The 21,920-nt window shown below is 37.2% G+C and overlaps 1 protein-coding gene across 1 annotated transcript; it reads right to left on the bottom strand.

Annotated features, from left to right (window-relative positions):
* Positions 1 to 6,091: 6,091 nt before the first annotated feature.
* LOC129237124 (integrin beta-PS-like) lies at positions 6,092 to 21,367 on the bottom strand. Its single transcript, XM_054871596.1, has 8 exons — positions 21,001 to 21,367; positions 16,065 to 16,293; positions 15,893 to 15,977; positions 14,253 to 14,423; positions 13,896 to 14,159; positions 9,749 to 10,485; positions 9,204 to 9,687; positions 6,092 to 6,157 (listed from the first exon to the last, which is right to left on the bottom strand). The coding sequence occupies exons 1-8, from the start codon at positions 21,365 to 21,367 to the stop codon at positions 6,092 to 6,094; spliced, it is 2,403 nt and encodes an 800-aa protein (XP_054727571.1).
* Positions 21,368 to 21,920: the final 553 nt, after the last annotated feature.

Here is a 21,920-nt window from a genome sequence, read left to right on the forward strand (position 1 = left end):
TTTAAAAGTAGCTTTAACAATAGACAAATTGTGGTAACTTCGCGATTTTACGTTCTTCAGCGGAGGATTTTGAGCAAAATAAACGTCGATAATATCTTGTACCTAAAAGCCACATACATACATTTTCTTTCAAAAAAATGTAACAAAAACTATTTGTTTATTAATACTCGTCCCTAAAATTAAGTATACCGAGACTCAAACTACATTTTAAAGTTAGGCCTTCCATCTATTTTTTTGATAAGAATCGCCAGTAAAATACTTCAGTCATTGAAACTAAGTCGATTATTTTTATTTTTTGAAAGGAAATTCACCCGCCCTAATATATACTTACATATAAAAGGACTTAGTTGTCCACACTAAATCAACTGTATGAGAATGAGTCAGGTGCGATCAGCAAGAGTTATTATAAATAACACGCCCTGATTATCCAGTCCAGAGGAAGTTTTATTGTTTAGAGTAATGCTGCTTACCCACGTAAGTTGGGGTTAAACAAATGAAAGCGTAATTATGTTTATTCGTACGAATTCACAAGCAAATTGATTAAGACATAATCGAAAATAAAAGTTGCACGCATGGGCGTACATATATTTCTTTTATTCTTTTATTAACATACAAGAGAAATAATTATAAATAATTGCTATTCTTAGATTTTAATGCACAGGGCCGGCGGCTTATATATGGATGCATATACTGTCTACGTCAAAATAAAGAGCATACCTCATATTGATACATTTTTTACTATTTATGTAATTATTATGTAATCTCATTTATTGTTTTATAAAAATACTAGCGTACCCTCGCCCGCTTCGCTAGACGATAAATTCAATGATTTGCTGAAAGAGAATAAAATTAATACGAAACAAAGCAAATTCTTTGATACAATTTCATTCGAACTTTATTGTAACACTTTTTGGTAGACAACGTTTTTGGTTTTTTCATCTTTCGCGTGAATAATGACGATGGTTTGCCATGAGAAAAAATTGGGTATTCTAAATTAATACCGCACATTTTTAGAGACTGTCCTTGCGCCTTATTAATTCTCATAGCGAAGGCAAGGCGAATAGGGAACTGCAAACGTTTGAAATCGAATGGTAAATCCGCCGGAATCAGTGGAATTCAGGGTATCAAAATGTCTTCTCCTTTGTACTTCCCTTTGAAAATTGTTGCTTCGATAACGTTGCCCATTAGCTTCTTCACAGCGAGTCTGGTACCGTTGCAAAGTCGGGGCACATTACTATTGCGCAGCATAATAATCGGTGCTCCAATTTTTAATCGTAAATTATGAGGTGGTAAGCCTGGCAAATCGAGTGAGTTTAAGAATTCAGTTGGATAATTTACGACATCATTTTGATCAGTAATAGTGTCCATTGACTTACTTATATGCAACTATGTCACCAGGTATTTGATCTAAAATAGCTGAATTTATATCATTGACGTCCTTATTTTTCCCAGCTAAAATTGCTCTTTCGCTGAGTCAATCATGGTTTTTGTAATGTTGAACTATGTTTGGAAATACACTCTGTATCAATGCCTCTTTAGACTGTGCAAAAGTGCAGAAATTGTTAGGCAATGTTATCATTCCTGTTGTTTTTGAAAAAAGGTTTATTTTTTTTGGTTAAAAAGTGTTTTTTGAAGTTTTGAAAAACACTTCGCTATAACAAATTTCTTCTCAGTTAATTGCTGAAAATTAAATATTTTGAAAAAACAATATTTTGTTTTTTTAATTTAACGTTTTTGAGAAAATGTTGTTCTTGAAAAAATTTCATACTTTTGTAAAAGTTTAAATTGATTTGTTAAAAAAGATTTTTTTCCGCTTTGAAAAACACCCCCTCGAAAAAATGTATTCTCTATTAATAGTGGAATATGAAATGCTTTGAAAACACCATTTTTTTTTAAATTTTTTTTGGTTTTCAGAAAATTTTGTTTTGAAAAAATTTCATACCCTTGAAAAAGTTTTATTTTATTTTATTTGTTTAAAATTTTTGAATTTTTTTTTTTTTTTTTTTAATTTTAGAAAAACACCTCTTCGAAGAAATTTCTTTTATGTTTTTGAGGAAAATTTGCTTTTGAAAAAATTTCATGCTTTCGAAATTTTTTATTTTACTTTATTTCTTCAAAATTTTTGAAAACAATTTTTTTTATAATTTTCGAAAAACACCCTTTGAAAAAATGTTTTCTATGTGTCATAGTGGTATTCCATTAACTTTTAGGATTATAGTCAAATACTTACAAATATCTACGCTTTCACAAATAGCAACAATAAACAAATTTCCTCAAAACCAAAAAATTTACTTTTTTCCTAAAAAAATTCTAAACAAACAACGTAATAAATTTAGAATTTTGTGTTCACGAAAAAACAGTATTGTTTTTATTGTATTAACTGAAAACCAAAATGTTGCAAAAAATCAAAACAAAACTAAATTATTTTTTTGTGTTCATTTGGTCCATATGTTCCATAAAAAGTTGATATGGTAAATAATATGCAGGGTCTGATACACGCAAATTCCCATTGACTATTATAGTGACAAAATTATCGATCACCAATTCCAACAGGATTTCAAAATCAGAGTTGGAATGAGTTGTTGTGTGGTGTACTTCTGAAAAAATGAAAAATAAACAAAATAAATCTAAAAATTCGAGTTCTAACTTTATCTTGTGTATGTTCTTATTACCTTTGAATTTTTCCAATGAAGCACCATTCATTTTAAATTTTCCAAGAATTGTTTTTATCATTTCGCGTTTCTTTCCTTTTTCATTCGATTCCAACATTTGTTCATAGCCGAAAACATCGTTTGCAAACGCATTCATTTCCATATAGAATTGGTCAAAGAAAGCATTGCTCAATTGAATTGAAACATTATTTTCATAAATACTTAGAACCTTAACTAATGCACCTTGGTACATACCTAACGCAGATATTCATCGCGACCTTGACATCGATACTATTGATGAAGCAATACAAAGCGCTAGCAGAAGACACATAAAGAGACTATTAACGCATACAAATCCTATGATGAGAAGACTACCAAATAAAGAAAAATCTACCCAAAGTCGGCTTAACCGTCAAACACCAACAGATCTTGCAAAATCCTTGTAATCAATTGTCAACTAATCCTATTTGTCATTGTTTGTTAACCACTTGTTTTTAAATAATATGTATATATTTCTTCTAAATGAGCTTGGGGGCATTGGCCCTTCAATATCACTCTCATTCCATCTTTTTGTAAATCAAATTACTTATTGTCTAACGACAGGTGTAATATTTTATGGAAGAAATAAAAAAAAAAAATGTTTCATTCGAATCATTTGAAATTTCTGTATACAATAACGAAAAATTCAAAAAAAGTTGTACACATAAAATGAATGTCGATTCGAAACTTACTTTAATCTAAGAATCGAGCAAGTTTTGTTTTGTACAATATTTTGATTTTTTCTTTTTTTTATATGAAGAAAATATTTAAAAGAAATCTTTTTTTGCTAAAAACCTTCCCCTAGTGGATCCCTATAATATGAAAAAAGAACGAATAAAATTGGCCTCGTATCGGCCCAAAAAAATGCGTACAAACGAGCATCATTTCATTTTTATATATATAGATTGTTCTTACCACAACAAGAATCACATAGAGCAAAGTTTCAAATTTTGTATATACTTTTTAAAAATTCGGCAAATTTTCATAAAAATTTCAAAGTTTTTACTCAGAATTTTTAATTTCGGGTACGCAGTTTTATAGATCATTGAATTTTGATATAATAAAGTGCAAGTTTCAAATAGATCAGAAATCACACTGATTTAAAAAAATTTTTTTCAGACCCGATCTCTTGCATTTTCTCCATTTAACGCCTATTGCACATTTTTTTTGTTTGGAAGAAAGCACCCAACACCGTCAGCAGAAAAAATTATCAAAAACCAGCGCGGTTTTTAAATCACTTCAAACTTGCAGTTTAGTTTACCAAAATTGAGTGAGCTATAAAACTGCGTATGCGAAATTTTTCTAAAAGTTCTGAGTAAAAAATTTGCCACATTGATGAAAATTTGCCGAATTTTTGCAAATTTTATACAATACAAAGTCTTAAACTCTGATTTATCTGGTTCTTATTGTAGTATGAACTATGCTTTTAAAAACAATTATTTGAAATTACAAAATATCAATACCAATACTTAATTCCAAACGTATTATTTTATTTAATCAATGCCCTTAAATTTCGTATATATAATATTTGAGCGACTTTATGCCTATTTTCGAATTGTCGCAAATTTTTTTGGAATAGTTTTCATTTTCAGACTTAAGTATAATAAGAAGAAAATAGAAAAAAAAAACTTAGGAAATATTTACTAAAATAATTTAATAATTAAATTGTTTTTTTCTGTTGAAAATTTTTATGTAGAGCTTTTAAAACGAGTCTTCTTAACTTTTTTATAATTTTTTTATATGTTTTTTTTATAATTTTGTTTAATTTTTGTATACTTTTTTATAGGTTAGGTTAGATTAGGTTGTCCTGGCTGGCTCAAAGCTATAACATGGACCTATTGATCCTTAGTGTTACCAGATGAAGCTAGACCGTTACGTTTCTTTGTAGTAGACATCTTGTAATACGTGTGCGTCTTTTGCGAATCTAAGTAAACTTCGGAGCTCCATCCCCGAGAGGTATTCTAACTTCTCATATTGTAAAGCTCCTAGGCATTTTAATTTGGTTCTAGCTAATGCAGGACAGGAACATAGAAGGTGTTCTAGCGTTTTCCTCTCTTCTAGTTCATTGCAAAATCTGCAGCTATCGTTGTTTGTGATTCCCATCTTGTATGCGTGCGCCGCTAGCAAACTGTGGCCTGTCATTATACCTACGATAGTTCTGCTTTCTTTTCTAGACAGAGCTAGTACGAATCGGACGCATTTATCTGCACTCTGTGTACACCTGGTTTTCGCGGTTCTGCAAGTGGCTAGATTATTCCATCTCCTATCTATCCGTATTTTCATGTCCGCAGCGATGACTTTGTATACCGTATTTAAAGATTTCAGTATGTCGTTTTTTTGTTCGAATTGTCTGTAAACTGCGCTTTTGGCAATTTCATCTACAATTTCGTTTCCTGCAATGCCCTTATGTCCGGGTACCCAATAGATATGCAACCGTCTGACTGCGGCTAGTCTCTCTATAGCTTTCCTGCTTTTTAGAACATTTTTAGATGAAATTTCATATGAGTTTATTGCCTTTATCGCAACTTGGCAGTCAAAATATACCTATATTTATTTTGGAGTTGCTTGATGTCTTTGCGATTGCTATTTCTGCAGCCCTTCCTACCGCAAAGACTTCTGCTTGAAAGATACTACAGTGGTCAGGAAGCTTAAATAGCTGCCTGATGCCTAGCTCTGCGCAATAGATCCCTGCCCCTATTCCGTCTATCATTTTCGATTAATTTCTTATAAATATTTTAATAATTTTTATAATTTTTTACATTTTTTTATAATTTTCTATAATTTTGTATATACTTTTAGTATAATTTTTGTATAATTTTCAATACACATTTTTATAATTTTAGTAATTTTTTTATAATGTTACTAATTTTTTTTTTAATTTTTTTTATAATTTTTTTTATAATTTTTTTATAATTTTGTTAAAAACTTTTCATAAGTTTTCTTATAATTTCTTAAATTTTGTTATAATTTTTATAATTCTTTTGAAATTTTTTATAATTTGCTTTTTGATTTTAAAATAAACATTTAAAAAAAGTTTTTTTGGAAAAGAATTTTTTATTTTTAAAATATTACTATGTAATAGTACAGAATAATTTTTTTATTACTATTAGTATAGAATAATTTTTAAACTAATTTTTCCAGTAGTTTATTAAGAGGGATACAAGGAATTTTAAAAGTAAAATAATTTAATAATTTTATGATTCTGTTGAAACTTCGTATTTGGACTTTTAAAATGAAATATCATCCGGCCTTTTTAACTTTTTTCTAATTCTTTTATAATTTTGTTTTTATTTTGTTTATAAATTTTGTATACATTTTTTAGGATAAAATATACCTTTTAATTTTTTTTTTTTGTAAAAGAACTATTGGCATAATTTTTAAACCAGCTTTTTTTCTGTAGTCTATTGAGAGGGATACAAAGGATTTTTAAAAGTAGAAATTGCTTGCTTGTAGAGCGGGTTGTGACCCTGAAAATGTAGTAAAATAAATATAATTATTATAATAAAATCCAAGTCGAAAATATGATAAGTGAAGTTTACAATAGAGACCAAGATGGAAATCCAAGCTAACACCGAAGTAAAGCCAAAATCAAAGCATGAACTTTCAGAAAATTAAATAAGCTCGACTGCTATATCCAGAATGACTTCAAAATCAAGCAAACCCAAGATCGAAATCGAGTTTAAGATTAAACCTCTTATGCCCATTTAGATGCCTAGAGCATAGATTTTTAACCCATTACTGCACCTCCTCTGTGAATGGCCGTGCCAAATAACTTGGCGACTATTTCTTTGAGGACCTGGGAAATTTGCAAAATGTCTCAGTGGAGGGACTAGTTACATTCCGAAGAAGATCTAAGTGGTTTAAGCAGCTAAGTTAGTGGAAGGAAAACAAATGCAAGTATGACAATGGGCCTTAGGACCTCCGAGTGTCTTGTGTTAAGCAAGCAACCTGACTAACCTAACCTAACCCATTACTGCCTGCCCATTGACCTCGCTATACGAATTTTTTAAGTGTAAAGAGAAGCTTTTACATATAGAATCTTTCGTCCAAACACTCGAAGTAACGCCTCATCGGATATTATCATAATCCAAGTTCCTGCGCCATACGTTAGGACGGACATGATGAGAGCTTTCCTAGAGGTTCTAGAAAATGCCTTACGAAATTTCAAATTTGTCGCTAATGTCATACCTACGTTCTGTGATGAATATTTAAATACCTAATAGGCTGGTACGGACTCTCAGTGGATGCGAAATTTGTTATCAATGGCTATTTTTTGTTCACCATAAAGAGCCAATTTACACGATGACTTTTTACCCAGGGTAAAATGGTTTTACGCTTGCAGGGTGAAGTTTTTTTGATATTTCGCTGAATGGCTACGATTTTCGTATTTTTATTCAAGTGCACTTTGGACTCGCGCTCAATAAACGAACGACCAAAGAAAATTATCCACTTAAACAAATGAAAAGTCATCGTCTAAATGCACGAAGATTTTCTTAGACTCCCTAAAAAGAAAATGTGTAGTTGAAGAGATGTCTCCTGATTCGCCTGAAAGGGGTCCTTAGGGGTGATTCTTGCGGTAGCATCCTAGCAGAAATTGCTCGCTGAGCATCTTTCTGTGCTCCTTAATCGAGAGCATGGAGGTCACATGTTGTAGTTAAGACATCAGGAGGCATTCCATGACAGTCCTGATGACAATATTCTGGCAGGTCTGAAGTTATGTCTACTGGTCCAGTCTAATTTAGAACCGAACGGACAATTGCTTTAAATATCGACGGCAGCATTTCTTTGTCTTTGCCTTAAATGCTGCTGGCTAGCGATTTGAAGACCTTGTTCGGATTTTGGTCCTTATTGGCAATCGCGGTTGTATGCGCAGAGAAGGAGAGCAAACAGTTGGAGGTGACTCCCAGGATTTTGAGGTTGTTTACACCTCGGTATTGGTATTTCATCGATTTTCACCTTAAACTGCAGTTTGGCTTGCTTTGTTCAGGTGGTAAAAAGTGTCGCAGTGGATATGAGAAAAAGGGATAGAGATTCCTCGCAGTGAAAAAGCGAGTAAGGCTAACGCGAAAAACATTGACTTTGGAGCAAAAGTCATCAATATTATTACCGTACGTCATTAACGAACAAGCGGCAGCATAGGGCATCAATGAAGCTACCTTTGATGGTTAGGGGAGCTTCGAGATGTAGAAGTTGAAAGCCAAGGGTAAAAAGATACCACTCTGTGGCATTGCTTGCATTATCCCCCTCTGTTTTGAGCTGCGCTCTCGAAAGATCACAGATCATTGCCGACCACAAAAATAGTTCGCGGACCATCTCTTCAGTCCCGGCAGGAGGATCGACTATTGGATATCATCTAAGAGCATGGAATGACTTACTTTCAGAGAGAGTTTAGGAAGGTTGTAAGTAACTCCCGTTGAATGTCATTTAGCGCCTGTCTATTTGCTCTCCGATCCCGTAGTTATAGGTTCGTTTTGTCCTGGATCTCGTCAGAATAGTTGAAGAGATGCCCTCTGACGTGCTCCCTGGCATGTTTTGCAGGTGTCTACAGGAGTGAAACCTTCGGTGCACTTAAGCAGAAACTGTTTTCTGGGCATTTTATTGTCTTTCCGGGATGCGTTAGTGCCTCATTGTGTAGGTGTAGGGGGAGATCAGGAGGCATTCCGCGGCTATCCTAATTGCAGTATTTTGGTATGTCTGAAACTTAATCCACTGCGAATCACTAGTTCCAAGTGACCGGACAGGCGCAGCATAACTTAATTGCTGCGGTTTTGGAGCAATTGCGCAGAAGTGGAGAGCAACTATGGAAGTTGTTTACTGTCGGTATTGGTGTGTCATCGACCTTAACCTTGAGCTGTATTTTGATCTCCTTTGTCCAGATGGTAAAGAGAGTTCCGTGGACTTAATTGGGGGGAAGTTGGAGATTCCTCGGTGTGAAAAAGCGAGAAAGGTAATCGTTTACTTTGGAGAACAGGCCGTCGCTGACATTGGCCGACGCCATTATCGAACAATCGTCAGCATAAGAGACCAGGCAGACTCTGGTGGTTGGAGGAGCTGCGATAGCCCTTGCGATATACCCTGCGGAACTACTTGTTTTATCCTCCTCTGTTTTGAGTTTCGATTTCGAAAAATGATTGACCACTTCTTCAACCCTGCCAGGAGTGTCCACTGTATAATGGCATCTAGTATCGTGGAGTGGCTGACTGCATCGAAATCCTTTGACAACTCCAACGCTACTAGGGCAATCCTCTCGCAGGGGCGGTAAACCCACGATTAACCAAATTGTCTCATCTGGGCCCAACAGTACAAGACATCATGCGAACTCAACTCCACATTCATATTTTCGGTGTCTAAATTATTTGGAATTATGAACTCTCGTTTTGCTCGTTAGATGGTTAGGATTAATATTAAGATCATCACCAATATCAATATCAATATTAACTCCAACATCAATATCAAGTCTTAATTACATATCGGCCTTCTGAAAAGAAAAAGTGTTATCTAACAACTTCTTACCGAATCCCATTTGGCTTTTAACTGCTCCTTTTCGAATCGCTGATACTCGCGATGATCCTGAATTGTAGTGATGGCTTTCCACAAAAGCAGCGTGGCCAAGCCAACACCTAAAATAGCACCGGCTACACCACCTAGAATTCCAAGCAAGGCAACTTTTGACAAACATTCGCGCTCCTTCAAGGCACGCACTTCATCGGTACCGTCCATTTCTTGGAATATAAAACTGAATTTACAATATTCGTCATCGTAGAAAACACACTTCTTTTCGCCTTTAACTAATTCGTATTTTTCAAAGACATCCTTTTCTAGGGCGGTCGTCTTGACGTTGGAACAGTTATTTGCGCAGTCCATCTTATCTTTCAGCTTTCCCATGTCGTACAATTGGCATTGTACGCAATGTTTTATTTCAGAGCAACGACTTGAACACGTCGGGCACATTTCGCAGTACTGCCCCGAATAGCGACCCTGAGCAGTGGTCTGGCATCTACATTGCATATTAATGAGTTATTCATTGGTAATTAAAAAATTAATTAAAAATTTCTTACTTGCACACGCCACACTCGCATGTCCCTTTGCCGGAGCAAATCTCACCGCCGTCCGGTGGCCTGCAGCTCTCCGTAGACACTTGACATTCACATGCCGGTCCCGTCCAACCCGGCTTACAATCGCATTTACCGCATTCACATGTGCCATGCTCCGCACCAGAGCAAATTTTCCGTTCATATCGCTCGCAAGAGAAATTGTCACATTGACAATATCTGCCCGAAATCACTTCTTCGGCGTTGGAACGTTGGTCACATTGGCATACACCACACGAGCAAATGCCACGCCCACTGCAGTCGATAGCTGTTGAATTGTCGCGGCAAAAGTGACTATTGCCATTGTTGGCCTGCATATTGGCACTGGAACACTCGCACTGCGCTCCAATGTATTTCTCATTGCACACACAAACGCCACACACCAGACTGCCATGAGAGGAACACTCTGCACTGAGTGTTTGCTTTTGGCTCTCACACTCACAACCGCAAAGCATTTCGAGATCGATTATCATACTCTCATTGATGCCGACCGGGTATATTTGTATGGTTTGTTGCCAATCGCGTGGATCAGTCGGGCATGACTGTATGCTGATATTCACGGTAAATGTAATCTTATCGCCGATGCGTACACCATCGCATTTCGAAGTTGGTCTTGCGGTGCCATTAATGCCGCAAGTTGAATGGTAGCTAACCTTAACATGGTGGGTGGCATTGTCGAGCATTTGGATAGTGGACGAAATTTGCTAAAACGATAGGCGAAAAATGTTAGAATGCATGTACTCAAAAATAGAACCCGAATGCAGAAAGAATAATAAGAAAAAATATATTGTTATCCCTATGTGCTAATATGTATGGCAGGATTGATAGGACTTGAGAATTTTATACGCAACGAAATCAATAATAAATGCAGTATGTGAAGGATTTCAAAATTTGAAATCGAAACTAAGTTTAAACGTAGGTAGGGAAGATGTATTTAAATAAATACAAACAAAATTTAAAAAGTGCTCTTCGGATGAATGATCAGAAACTGTAAGTATTCTGTGGTATATTGCAATTTTTATATTACAAAAAAATCACAAAATGGTAATACAGTGTGCCAGGTGTTAAATAGATGAAACATTGTATCAGCTGGTCTACTGCTATTACCTGCTCAATCTATGTACTTCGGTAGGTGAAATGGTTGAACCTCCCAGGTTGCACTGTAACGCCGTTTTGATAAAATTGTGAAACCTCCAACGGGCAGATATCTATAGCCAGCCAGAGCTGTTGATGTAATAGATTGGATTGAGCAACTGCGCACTGTCCCAGGCTGTCGAAGAAAGTAACACCCAGTGGCCTAAGTCATCTTTCTCCCAAATCCCAGAAAGTGGCAAAGGAGACTGTTGACCTTCTCTGCACGGTAAACGTAGCTACGAGTTTGGAAATTGAATGGCGTGAAGTCCCCAGAACTTTCTGAGTCCTCCACCCATTGGACTGGGACCAAAAGGGTTTCGAAATAGCACACAAAAAAATGGAGTTTCATCTCTTCTGCGCTTCGCTCAGAAATAATATATGTTGTGCAGTTCCCCTTTAAACAACAGTCAGGTTGATCCCGATGATCGAGTAGGAGATCTCTGAGGCCAATTTCCTTGCTGGCAAGCTCATCAGAAATGTAATTTTGCTCTATGTCCCTATGTCCTGGAACCCAGATCAGAGAAATATTACCAGCACACCCAAGAGATTTGATCTCTTCCCTACAGCAGTTGATCAATTTGGATCTGAACCTTGGCATCGTCAGAGTCTTAATCGTGGCTTGCCTATCGGAAGCAATGTCCCCCTCGCTCCCACGTTGCCAAAACATTGTGTATGCATTGTAGAATCGCAAACACTGGTGCCTGAAAAACATTAGCAATATTCAGTAGTTTTAAGGAAATAGATAAATTGGCTGATTTAGAGAAAACCCCTGATCCGACTGCCGATTCCATCTTGGAGCCATCAGTGAGGACATTGGTACCAGCTTCGGTGCGGATTTTCCCCTCGTTCCAATCCTATCTATTTGCAAAGATTGTCCAGGCAAGACCCTCAAACTCCAGTCTGACGATAGAGAGGTCTATACGACGTTCAGAGAAATACGGTGTTAACTGCTTAAAAATGTTACCGTGTTCCTTGAGAGATTGCCTCCTGACGTTTGACCTGATTGTACTTTGAGTAACGATGGAAATAACATAAAAGTCGATAAGAAGTAAGTGCAAAACGACATTCATGGCAGCAACGGAGTAAGTTCTACATTCTCTGGTGATGCCAATTCATACAGTCCTTTGCACCCTCCCCAGTTTAGAGATATTATTGCCCTTCCGAAGAGCTTCCCACCAAACTAGGAATCCAGACAAAAAAAATTGGCAAATTCACTGCGTTCTACATCCACAGCATGACCTGTGGCTTGAGTCCCCATTTTTTTAAAGAACATAGATTTGCAGGAGTAGAAAGCTATACTGACCTCCTTTACCCGATTTTCAGTGTGTAGCTTCCAATGGAGCTTAGAGTCAAGTATCACTCCAAGATAACTAACTTCCGATGAAAGCGGGAGAACGTGGTTGTTTAACTTGGGAAGTCGAATAGGTGGAGGTTTATATTTTCTGGTAAATTTCACCAGCTCCGTTTTTTCAAAGTTGCCTCTGAGGCCGGAACTGGCAATCCAACAACTGACTCAGTGACCAGTGGCCTTTCTCAGCCATGTCTGAGGGAAATAGTCCCGATATGTGCTTTGGTATCTGTTATATTAATGTTCTAAGGACAAAACAGAAACAATTCAGACTCTTAAGAAAATGATCATTCAAGCCATTGGTTAGATAGAATCTGAAACTGACAAAAATTGTGAAGCCAATAATTCCATAACCATTATGAAGTTTCATAGCCTGCAAATGCAATTCGAAAATAATTTTTTCGAAGGAGAGTTTAGGTTTAGCGGTCGCAGTATCCGAGTGGGTTTGTCCGTAAGTATCGCTCGATGGGCCCAGTTCTCGTTGATTGTCAATAGATGGCGCCAGCAGTGTGTGCTAGTCGATTCTAACATAACCTACATAACAAACGTGCCGAGATTGGTTCCGTCGCTTCCGAGACGGTGATTTTAAGGTTGACGACCGTCCACGTGAAGGAACGCCAAAAACCTTCGACGACGCTGAATTGGAGGCTGGGGGCATTGCTCAATGAGGATCCATGTCAAACGCAAGAAGAGCTTTCTTCAGTATTAGGAATTACCCGCCAATCTATTTCCAAGCGATTGCATTCTTTGGGAATGATTCAGAAACAGGGGACTTGGGTTCCTTATGAGTTAAAACCAAGTGATGTTGAACGTCGTTTTTTCGCAGTGTCGCCTGTGAACAACTGCTCCAGCGGCAAAAGAGAAAGGGTTTTCTTCATCGCAACGTGACGGTTGATGAAAAATGGATTCATTACAGTAATCCAAAGAAAAGAAAGTCATGGGGACTGCCCGGTCATGCTTCTACGTCGTCGCCTCGGCCGAATATTCACGCTGCGAAGGTTATGCTATGTATTTGGTGGGACCAAGTTGGTGTTATTATTATGAACTGTTAAAACCAAGCGAAATCGATTTCAATTGATGCGATTGAGCAGAGCACTGCGCGAGAAGCGACCACAATACGCGGAGAGGCAAAAAAAAGTGATTCTACAGCATGACAACACTCGGCCAAGCCCGTTAAAACCTACCTGGAAACACTGTAATGGAAAATCCTTTACAGATAGATTTCGTTTACATTTTCTTATATAATTGTATTAAATTTGTATGTATTTACAATTATTTCAGTCTTAGATCCTCTTTACCTTTAACATGAGGTGTATTTTTAATTTACTACTTTCACACCAGCAACTTCCACTCAATGATGGTATTGATTAAAGATAGTTTATTCTAAATTGGGGGGCTCGAAATTGACTCTAGAGCTATGCTCTACTGAACTTTTTTTCTTAGAATTTCATGAAGAATCCGACTCTGCTGGGAACGATGAGAAAAATCGTTCCACACAAATTGACCCGCTCTAGCATAACAATGTATATATGTATTATATATATATAATAATTATATATTATAATATCATATATATCTCAAATATTATTAAAACATTAAAAGAGTTTCTTCAATTCTTATCTTAAGACCCACCTGATATTGCTCTCGTACGATATTCACAACATTCGATGAATCTTTAGTTAATTCTGCACATGAAGAGCCTTCAATTTGATTGGATAGCAGCCTATATCTGTCGAATTGTGTATTTGTAACGGCAAATATAACATTAATAGAATTCTCTTTGACTTGATGCCTTATCGCTCCCACACTTGGGTAATCCAAAATTTCCGCATGCGTATAATAGCCTTTGCCGTCCAGATGGCATTTCGCATCATTTGGCTTGATCAAACCGGCCAACTTAAAATAATATAAAGTGAATGGATTGAGAAAATATTATATAATAGATTGAGAATCGAATTGTACGACTTAAAACGTTATCGTGGCACACACCTTGCCATCTCCGGCGCTGTGGAAATTCGCATCCGTCGAGAAAACCAGCAGATGCCGCGCCTTTTCACGCCAGCCGATCTCTTCGCGGCATACAATCGCCTGCATCATTGCATCCAACCCACCTTCGGGTGAGTCGATGTTTCTGCCAATCACAGCATTTTCCACCTGGGACTATACCGGAAAAGAGTATGCATATTTTTTTAAATAGATTTTGGTAAGAACATAATAAAAAATCCTAAGGGTATTCGTTTAAACGCGAAAATTAGAAAAGTTGGAAACTTCGAAAATTTAAAAATTTTCTAAAGCCCCTTTTGGGAACGCAATTTTTTCTAAACTCGTAAACATTTGCTAGATTCAGGTATTCGATGGTTCCATGCGTTTCCATGACCCCGTACTCTCTTACTGTACTAGATGCCTGCTTATAAATCCGAAATATCTGCGGCCTCGGTGATTCATTTTGTCCTTATCTTTCGCCTTTGATGTTATTCAAGGTATTGTGGATTGTCCCTTCCTTTTGGGCGGAATATTTTTGAAATGAAACTTCTTAGGCGTTGATGTACGAGCGAGAATGGAGTGTAAAACTTCAAGGCCATGCAACGTTTTGGGCATTTTCGTTCCCCGTGAGAGAAAAAAGATATAACGTAGAGGAAAAGGGGAGAGAAAGCTATACCCTATATATATTTTAGATACACTTTAGGTTATCTAGTGAGAAATAACACTGCCTACTTTTCCTGCTTTTTGGCGCTTGTTTGTTGGTGCAAACTTGTAGGAAATATATTTTTGGTGTCTATTTTTGTCGTTACATTTCCTTGGTGCCTACTGTTTGGGGCGTTTTTGGTCCCAATTTTTTTGGCTTTTTTTTGGTGCCTACTTTTTGGTGCTTATTTCCGTTTCCAGGCTAATACGTACTAACTATAAAGTGTTATCCATTCCGGCGTCGGATTTATTGGTATTGCCCTGTGGTAATTTGCGCCGTTGCTGCGGTCCTGGAATCACTGCGGACGACCCTTGTCCGTTTTTTGTAAATTTTGTATATTTGTATTCTCTGCAAATATTGTGAATATATTTAGAAATATATTCTTTCCCTCTCTCTCTCTCTCTTTCATTCTCTCTCTGGTATCTCCCTCTTTCTTTGTCTGCCTTGAAAGTTTCACTTCTGTTATGTGTACTACGCTACATGCATTTTTTTCGACTTTTCTGTGGAATTTGAAGTCTAAGGCCAGCAGTGAAACTTTTGAAAGTTTTAGCAGCTATTTTTTGCAACCAATTTGGCTAGAAAAATTGCACGAAATGTTGGTTAGGTTAGGCTAAGTTGAAATGGATGGATGAAAGCCATTACACAGACTTATTGGCCCTTAGTGCTACCAGATGGAGCTAGATCTTTACGATTCTCTATGGTAGACATTTTGTAAGGACTCTGTGTCTTTTCCTAAGCTATGTGAACTCTGAAGCTCTAACCACGAGATATATTCCAACTTCTCATATTGTGAAGCTCCTAAGCATTTCATTCGCAAATGTATATTATACCCAAACATTTTTAGTCATTTCTAGGCTAGAAAAATTATGGGCTTTCTTGGATTTCTCGAGACTCTTTTCTTAGTTTAAAGGAATACCCCTATCGAAATTTTTCCCATACTCACTTCGAAGCGATAAGTATTATTGCTAAGTGGCATCACATTGCGATAGCTGTACTTTTTACCACAACAATTCACTAATTCACAGGGTCTTTTTTGTTAAAAAAATCGAGATATACAAACGAAATAGTTAAAAAAATTTTCTTTAAATTGCAACAGCTATGAGTTCCATACTTACAAACTTTTCGAAACGGCAGTAAATGGCATGCGAACTTTGTCGATAAATGAACCGAAGCCCAAACGAAAATTGGAAGTGATGTTGCTCATAGTCTCCGCCAAACTATTACCCAATACAGACAGTTTAAACTTATCATCTCGCATAGATTCCGACAAGTCCATCAGATAGTAAAGATCGACTGGATAATCATCGGCACGTGAGTAGGTCAGTTCTGTGGTGTAGACTTCATCTGCAAAAATTTAGAAGGTTGAAAATTGCGTTTTAATCTAATTTGCGTAGAGCTCAAGAAATATTTTTGAACTGTGTACAAATATGTGCAAATATTTTTGAATTTCAGTAGGGCCAACTTAAAACTGTTTACAGGTTATCTCATACACAGCGTTCAAATTGCAGCTAAAGCGAGATCCGCCAAATCCGCGAGATTTGCCCAACAGATCTTCCCTTAAAGGGACTATTTCCTAGAGTCCACAAAGCTCAAATAAATTATCCAAAGAAGTTTAGCCACACCACAGTAGAGTGTGCTAGCAAACCTTAAGAGCTACCAAGCTCAAATAAATAAGCCTGTAAACAAGCTCACCCAGAGTTCAAGTAACGCTCTCACAATTATCAGTTCCTTAACACTCCGAAAGATAAACAGGTGTGCCAATTAAGACAGAATGCAAATGATATTTTTTTTTTCGTGTGGTCCTTTGAAATCAGTACAAGCCTGTTGTTTTGGCGGTATTCACAGCGTCAACGGTGGACCTTCCTTTCCTGAAACCGAGCTGGTTGTCAGATATTCCCCTGGCGGAATCGATCGCGTTCTCGGGGCGGCTGTAGATAATTCTCTTCAGCACTTAACCTGCCGAATCGAGTAAGACAAATCGGTCTGAAGCTAGACGGTTCCACGGGAGGATTGCCGGATTTGGGCAGTAGAATCAACCTTTGTCGCTTCCATATCCATGGGAACGTTCCCTCCGCAAGGCATGTATTAAATAAGTGTACAAAGTTCGATGTTGACTGGGTAAAGGCCGGTTTAAGTACCTGATTAGGCACCCCGTCTAGGCCAGGAGGCTATTATTTTCGAGAATGCAAATTAGGGGTATCTCACATGAATATTTCATTGCAGGGTATCTTAAATGAATATCCGAACTTGGCAGGATTTCGATTAAAATTTGTTAAAGAAAGTACAACTCTTAGCCTTCTTTAGGGAGTCTAATAGAGCATTGATAGTTAGGGGCGTGATATCGTGTTACAAAATATATTATATAAGGTGGCTCAAAATTAATCATCCAATTTTGTTTTTCAACAATGATGAAAATATTCATTTTAACCTTTGCGCGCTCCATTGCTTGTCTGTTTCTATGCTGCTTCTGTCTAGATCACAAGTGTCAAATATGATTGACATACGACGCAATTTACAGAAATTATAAATCTTTCGATAAGGTGATTAATTTTGCGCTACCTTATATGCAGCAACGTCCTTATGAAAATGTTGGTCTGAAACAAAAAATATCTAAAATGAAGTATTTTTTTCTTTTGCAAAAAGTGCATAGGTACAGGGTGGTCAATCTAGCATTTAGAATATATGTAAATGGGCTTTGAACTAAATTATATCGGTAATGTATCAGAAATTTAGGTTAGGGATATATACTTTCCCATTACTCCTACAGTGAACATAGTGAACATTTACCTAAAGCTAGGAATTTTAGCTCTTGTTTTGTGCTGCAATTTCGAGCTCGGTCTGCCTTCTCCAGGTATGTGCTGGGCGTCTTAGCCCACGGCTGCCCTGCGGACTCCATTCGTAGGCCATTTTCGTTACGTCGCCCGAACAACGCCTACGAAGGGCGTGGCCAAGCCATCGCCATTTCCTTCTCCTAACTTCAACGTTAATAACATCTTGTTGAGTTATCGCCCATGGTCTGTTATTCGTAACGACTTCTGATCAGAAAATGCGCAACATGCGTCGGAAACACTTGCTGATAAAAACTTGTACTTTTTATATCGCTGGCAGTCATGTTCCATGACTCACAGATGTACAGGTTAAGTATTTATCAAGACGCATTCATTAAAAGTGGTGGCACTAGACCAACAACAATATTATGTACGTTTGACTGTCAAAACTAGAGAACAAATAATGAATTCGCCTTGCTTCATTCTGAGCTGACAGCCGCATGGACACGGCGAAAGAAAAAAACAAATCAGCTGATTTACCAACACCACTTTTGATAGATTCGCCTTGGTATTTATACACACAAGTGAGACACTTAAAAGTTGAGAAATATAAAAATCAAATCTCGAAACTTAAAACAGAAAATCAAAAAATCTGCAGAAACGACAATGGCTATTCCCCGCTTACGACTTGACTCCATTAAGATATTTTTTCCGATACCCCGTTAAGCATAAATACTACACCAATCATACAGAGGCAATTTAAGCTCTGATGTTGAAATCGAGGTTGCCGTTGCTGTGATAAGTGAAAACTCACGAAAATGTACTAAATAATTTGTACGTACGGGCTACTGTAAACCCAGCCGTGAAGGTCGTTTATAGAAATTTTGTTCCAAGGTTTCCTTTTTCTAACAAGAAAGAAGTCATCCCTAATCTAGTTACTACAAAATTGAATGAAATTCCAGTTAGATATACCCGCACATTCGTTCTAAATATGAAGTAAATCGAATCCCTAAATGCGATTTTTAGAAATATGTATTTCGATGCCAGTACCACCTAGTATCTCCAAGCAAACTACATATAAGAGCGTCGCGGTCATGCTTACTTTTATCCGAAATGATTTTCGATGAAACTCGCGACTTAGTTAATTAGCGAGCTTGGCAGGCTGAGAGAGGCTGCAGATGGACAAAACTGATGTTACCTGTCATGTCCGATAAACTGTCGCAAACTCTTCTGTCATTAAGCAGAGGGGAGTGCAGACGGCTGGTTGGACTAATGACGGGCCACTTTCTGTGAGCAAAGCACATGGAAAGGTTGGGCATCTCAGACAGTGTACTCTGCCCAGCTTGTGAAGAGGAGGATGAGACGGCGGACCACTTCCTGTGTGTCTGCCCCGCCTTCGCCCGAATCAGGTTTGAGGTCTTTGGCACTGATGTGTTAAGAAGCGACCATCTTGGCTCCTTGGCACCACAAGATCTACTCAGATTTCTTCGGAGATCGGGTAGATTTAAAGAAAATTAAAAGGGAATCCAAGTGTAGTACAATGGACTCAATTAATGTCTGAGTGCTGCACTTGCTAGTTGTCCCGACAAAAAAAAAAAAAAAAAAAAAAAGTTAATTAGAGTTCCCATATAGGGTTGCCAATATTCGACGGACCCATCTGGTAACCCTGTATCTTTTGACAAAGACGTCAGATCGCTTAATGACATACCGCGTTGGAAGCGTCAGTCCAAGCAGATTTTTATTATGGAACAGTATACGCCACGCGAGTGCTCCCAAATTGTTGAAATTTACATTCAACAAAAGAAGTCAATTATGATAACTCAACGTGCGTATAAAAAATGAAATAATGTGAAAAGTGCGTCTTCTAAGAACACCATTAAACGTTTGTACGAAAGGTTTTCGACTGGTGATGCTCTTTCTAATCCAAAGAGGCCAAATCTAAACCGACCAAAGCGTCGCCAAGGACCAAGGACCAAACCGACCAAAATCGCCGTTCTCAGCAGTTTGGCATTGCTCGGACCACTTCACAACGAATTATCCGCATTGATTTGCATTTATTCCCGTATAAGATTCAATTGACGCAAAGATTGTTGCCTGCGGACAAGCCTCGTCATCGAAATCTGTCGGGTCCGTCGAATATGGGTAACCCTGTATATATAATAGTCGTCTAAAGCTCATCAATCTTTCCACTTTTGGTAGTAATAGAAAGAGTTTAGCATTAATACTTAAGGTTAATTTGCGCAAGCGGTAAATATTCGACGGCAGTTAACTTTAATGTTGCCTATCGTATACCAAGGCGCTTTAAACATATTTTTTTAAACCTTGTAAAACCAATTATGGGCAAAATGTATGTATTAGATCCTCCTGCGAATATTGTAAATCTTGTTCTGGCACATATCAAAGGTGGTCTTGGAAGGCGAATCTGTCCTCTCTCATTAAATGATTAAAGAAAAGCGAAAAAGTATGAGCTGATTTATGGAAAATGTTCTTCAAACGAAACCGAGGGATTTGGTCGCTGGTGTGTAAATATAATTTTGTACTGAAAAATGTGAAGCGCCACTTTAAAGTAATGCGACAGCGATTATTTGAGCCAGGATATCCAATGAAGGACGTTGCTGGACCGCGCTTGCTGGACATACCATTGCTGCGATGATGGCTTTGATGATGTGTTAGGCATTTTAATCGCCCTCATACGGAAAAAGGCTAAATTATTTCTTTGATAATTGATATAATATTGATAGTAGTATCGATTTCAAATAAGATTTTGATAGCGTCCTTAAAATCAAAATCACTCAACCATTGACGGAGCTCGACATAAACAATAAACTATTACGCTTGGTCACCCTATGGTGAGTCACCCGAACTTTCCATCAGATGTAAAGGCCTCGGAAAAGCTGGTTTGACGACGTTATCGAAGATATCAAGAAACTGAAAATACATAACTGGAGGTCTGCTGCATTGCATCGTGTAACTTGGAGAAGACTAATTGATGAAGTTAAAGCTCACCCCCGGCTGTAACGCTGTCTGATGATGATGATGAATATCATTACCATAAGAGCTGGCCTGCTTTATTCTCTCTATAAATCTCGAGATTTGTGTATCATCACCGACTTTTGAATAGTGAATATGAATATTTTGAATATGAAAGTACGAGGTGGCGCAAAATTAATCACCCTATCGAAACCACACAGTGTCTTCCTTAGTATTTATTTAATTCTATACCAAAATAATTACTCAAATCAAACTACTTATGACAAAATTTCACATAAAATTGGCTACTCACTCGCGCGCAAACGCAAACTCATGCGCTGTGGCCTTAGCTGCACGATTTCTCGCGTATTATTTTTTGCAGCTTTCGCATTGTGCGCGGTGCTGCTTTCACTTGTTAACGGTCGATTTCTAATGAATGCCTTACTCGTTTTGGGAAAAAAAATCGATTCTTTGGGACAACTTGAATCCAAACCATAGTGAAAGCAGCGATTTTCTCTATAGTTGGGTGTCGTACACCAGGCACAATTCGCCGTTTGTATGCATTCATGACAGCTGTTTTTGTTGTTGCATGCATTTTGAATCTCAACACCAATCGCTTCTTTCATACACACACACGAGATTATCGTCAATAATTGCACGAGATGCCGATGTGCAGGCATCTTACAAAACTTGCTAATTGATTTTATTTTGAAAATTAATAAAATTATTATAAATTATAAAATTATGTTATAAGTTAATAAAATGAACTCCTATTTTCGACCTTATTCACGGGTAGCTGGCGATAAACTATTGTAATAAATATTTTAATAAATCTGCGTAACCAGATTCAGCTCTTAATATCTGATTCATGTTTTTAAGTAATTGAAAGCGTAATTTTAAATTCTAACTTAATTCGTTAAAAGTCGTAGGCATGTGTGGTTGCATATATACATACATACATACGTACATAACGTGTCGAGTACATAACCGCTTGCTACTGATAAGCTTTGGTTTTTGTTCACGGAATTCCAAAAGCCGATATTTGCGTCATAACACCACCAAGTGTGGGCTTCTCAGCTGTACAACAATTACAAAAACCATTAAAAAAAATATTTCAAAAAAATTAAAGCACTTTCTTCTTAGCAAAATTTACATATGTACCTACATACATATATACCTAATTTTAGCACAATTCTACATACACTCATATGTACATGCTCTTGTTGGATATCA

This window comes from Anastrepha obliqua, chromosome 2 (genome assembly GCF_027943255.1).
Source record: "Anastrepha obliqua isolate idAnaObli1 chromosome 2, idAnaObli1_1.0, whole genome shotgun sequence".
In the NCBI taxonomy this organism is placed as follows: domain Eukaryota; kingdom Metazoa; phylum Arthropoda; class Insecta; order Diptera; family Tephritidae; genus Anastrepha; species Anastrepha obliqua.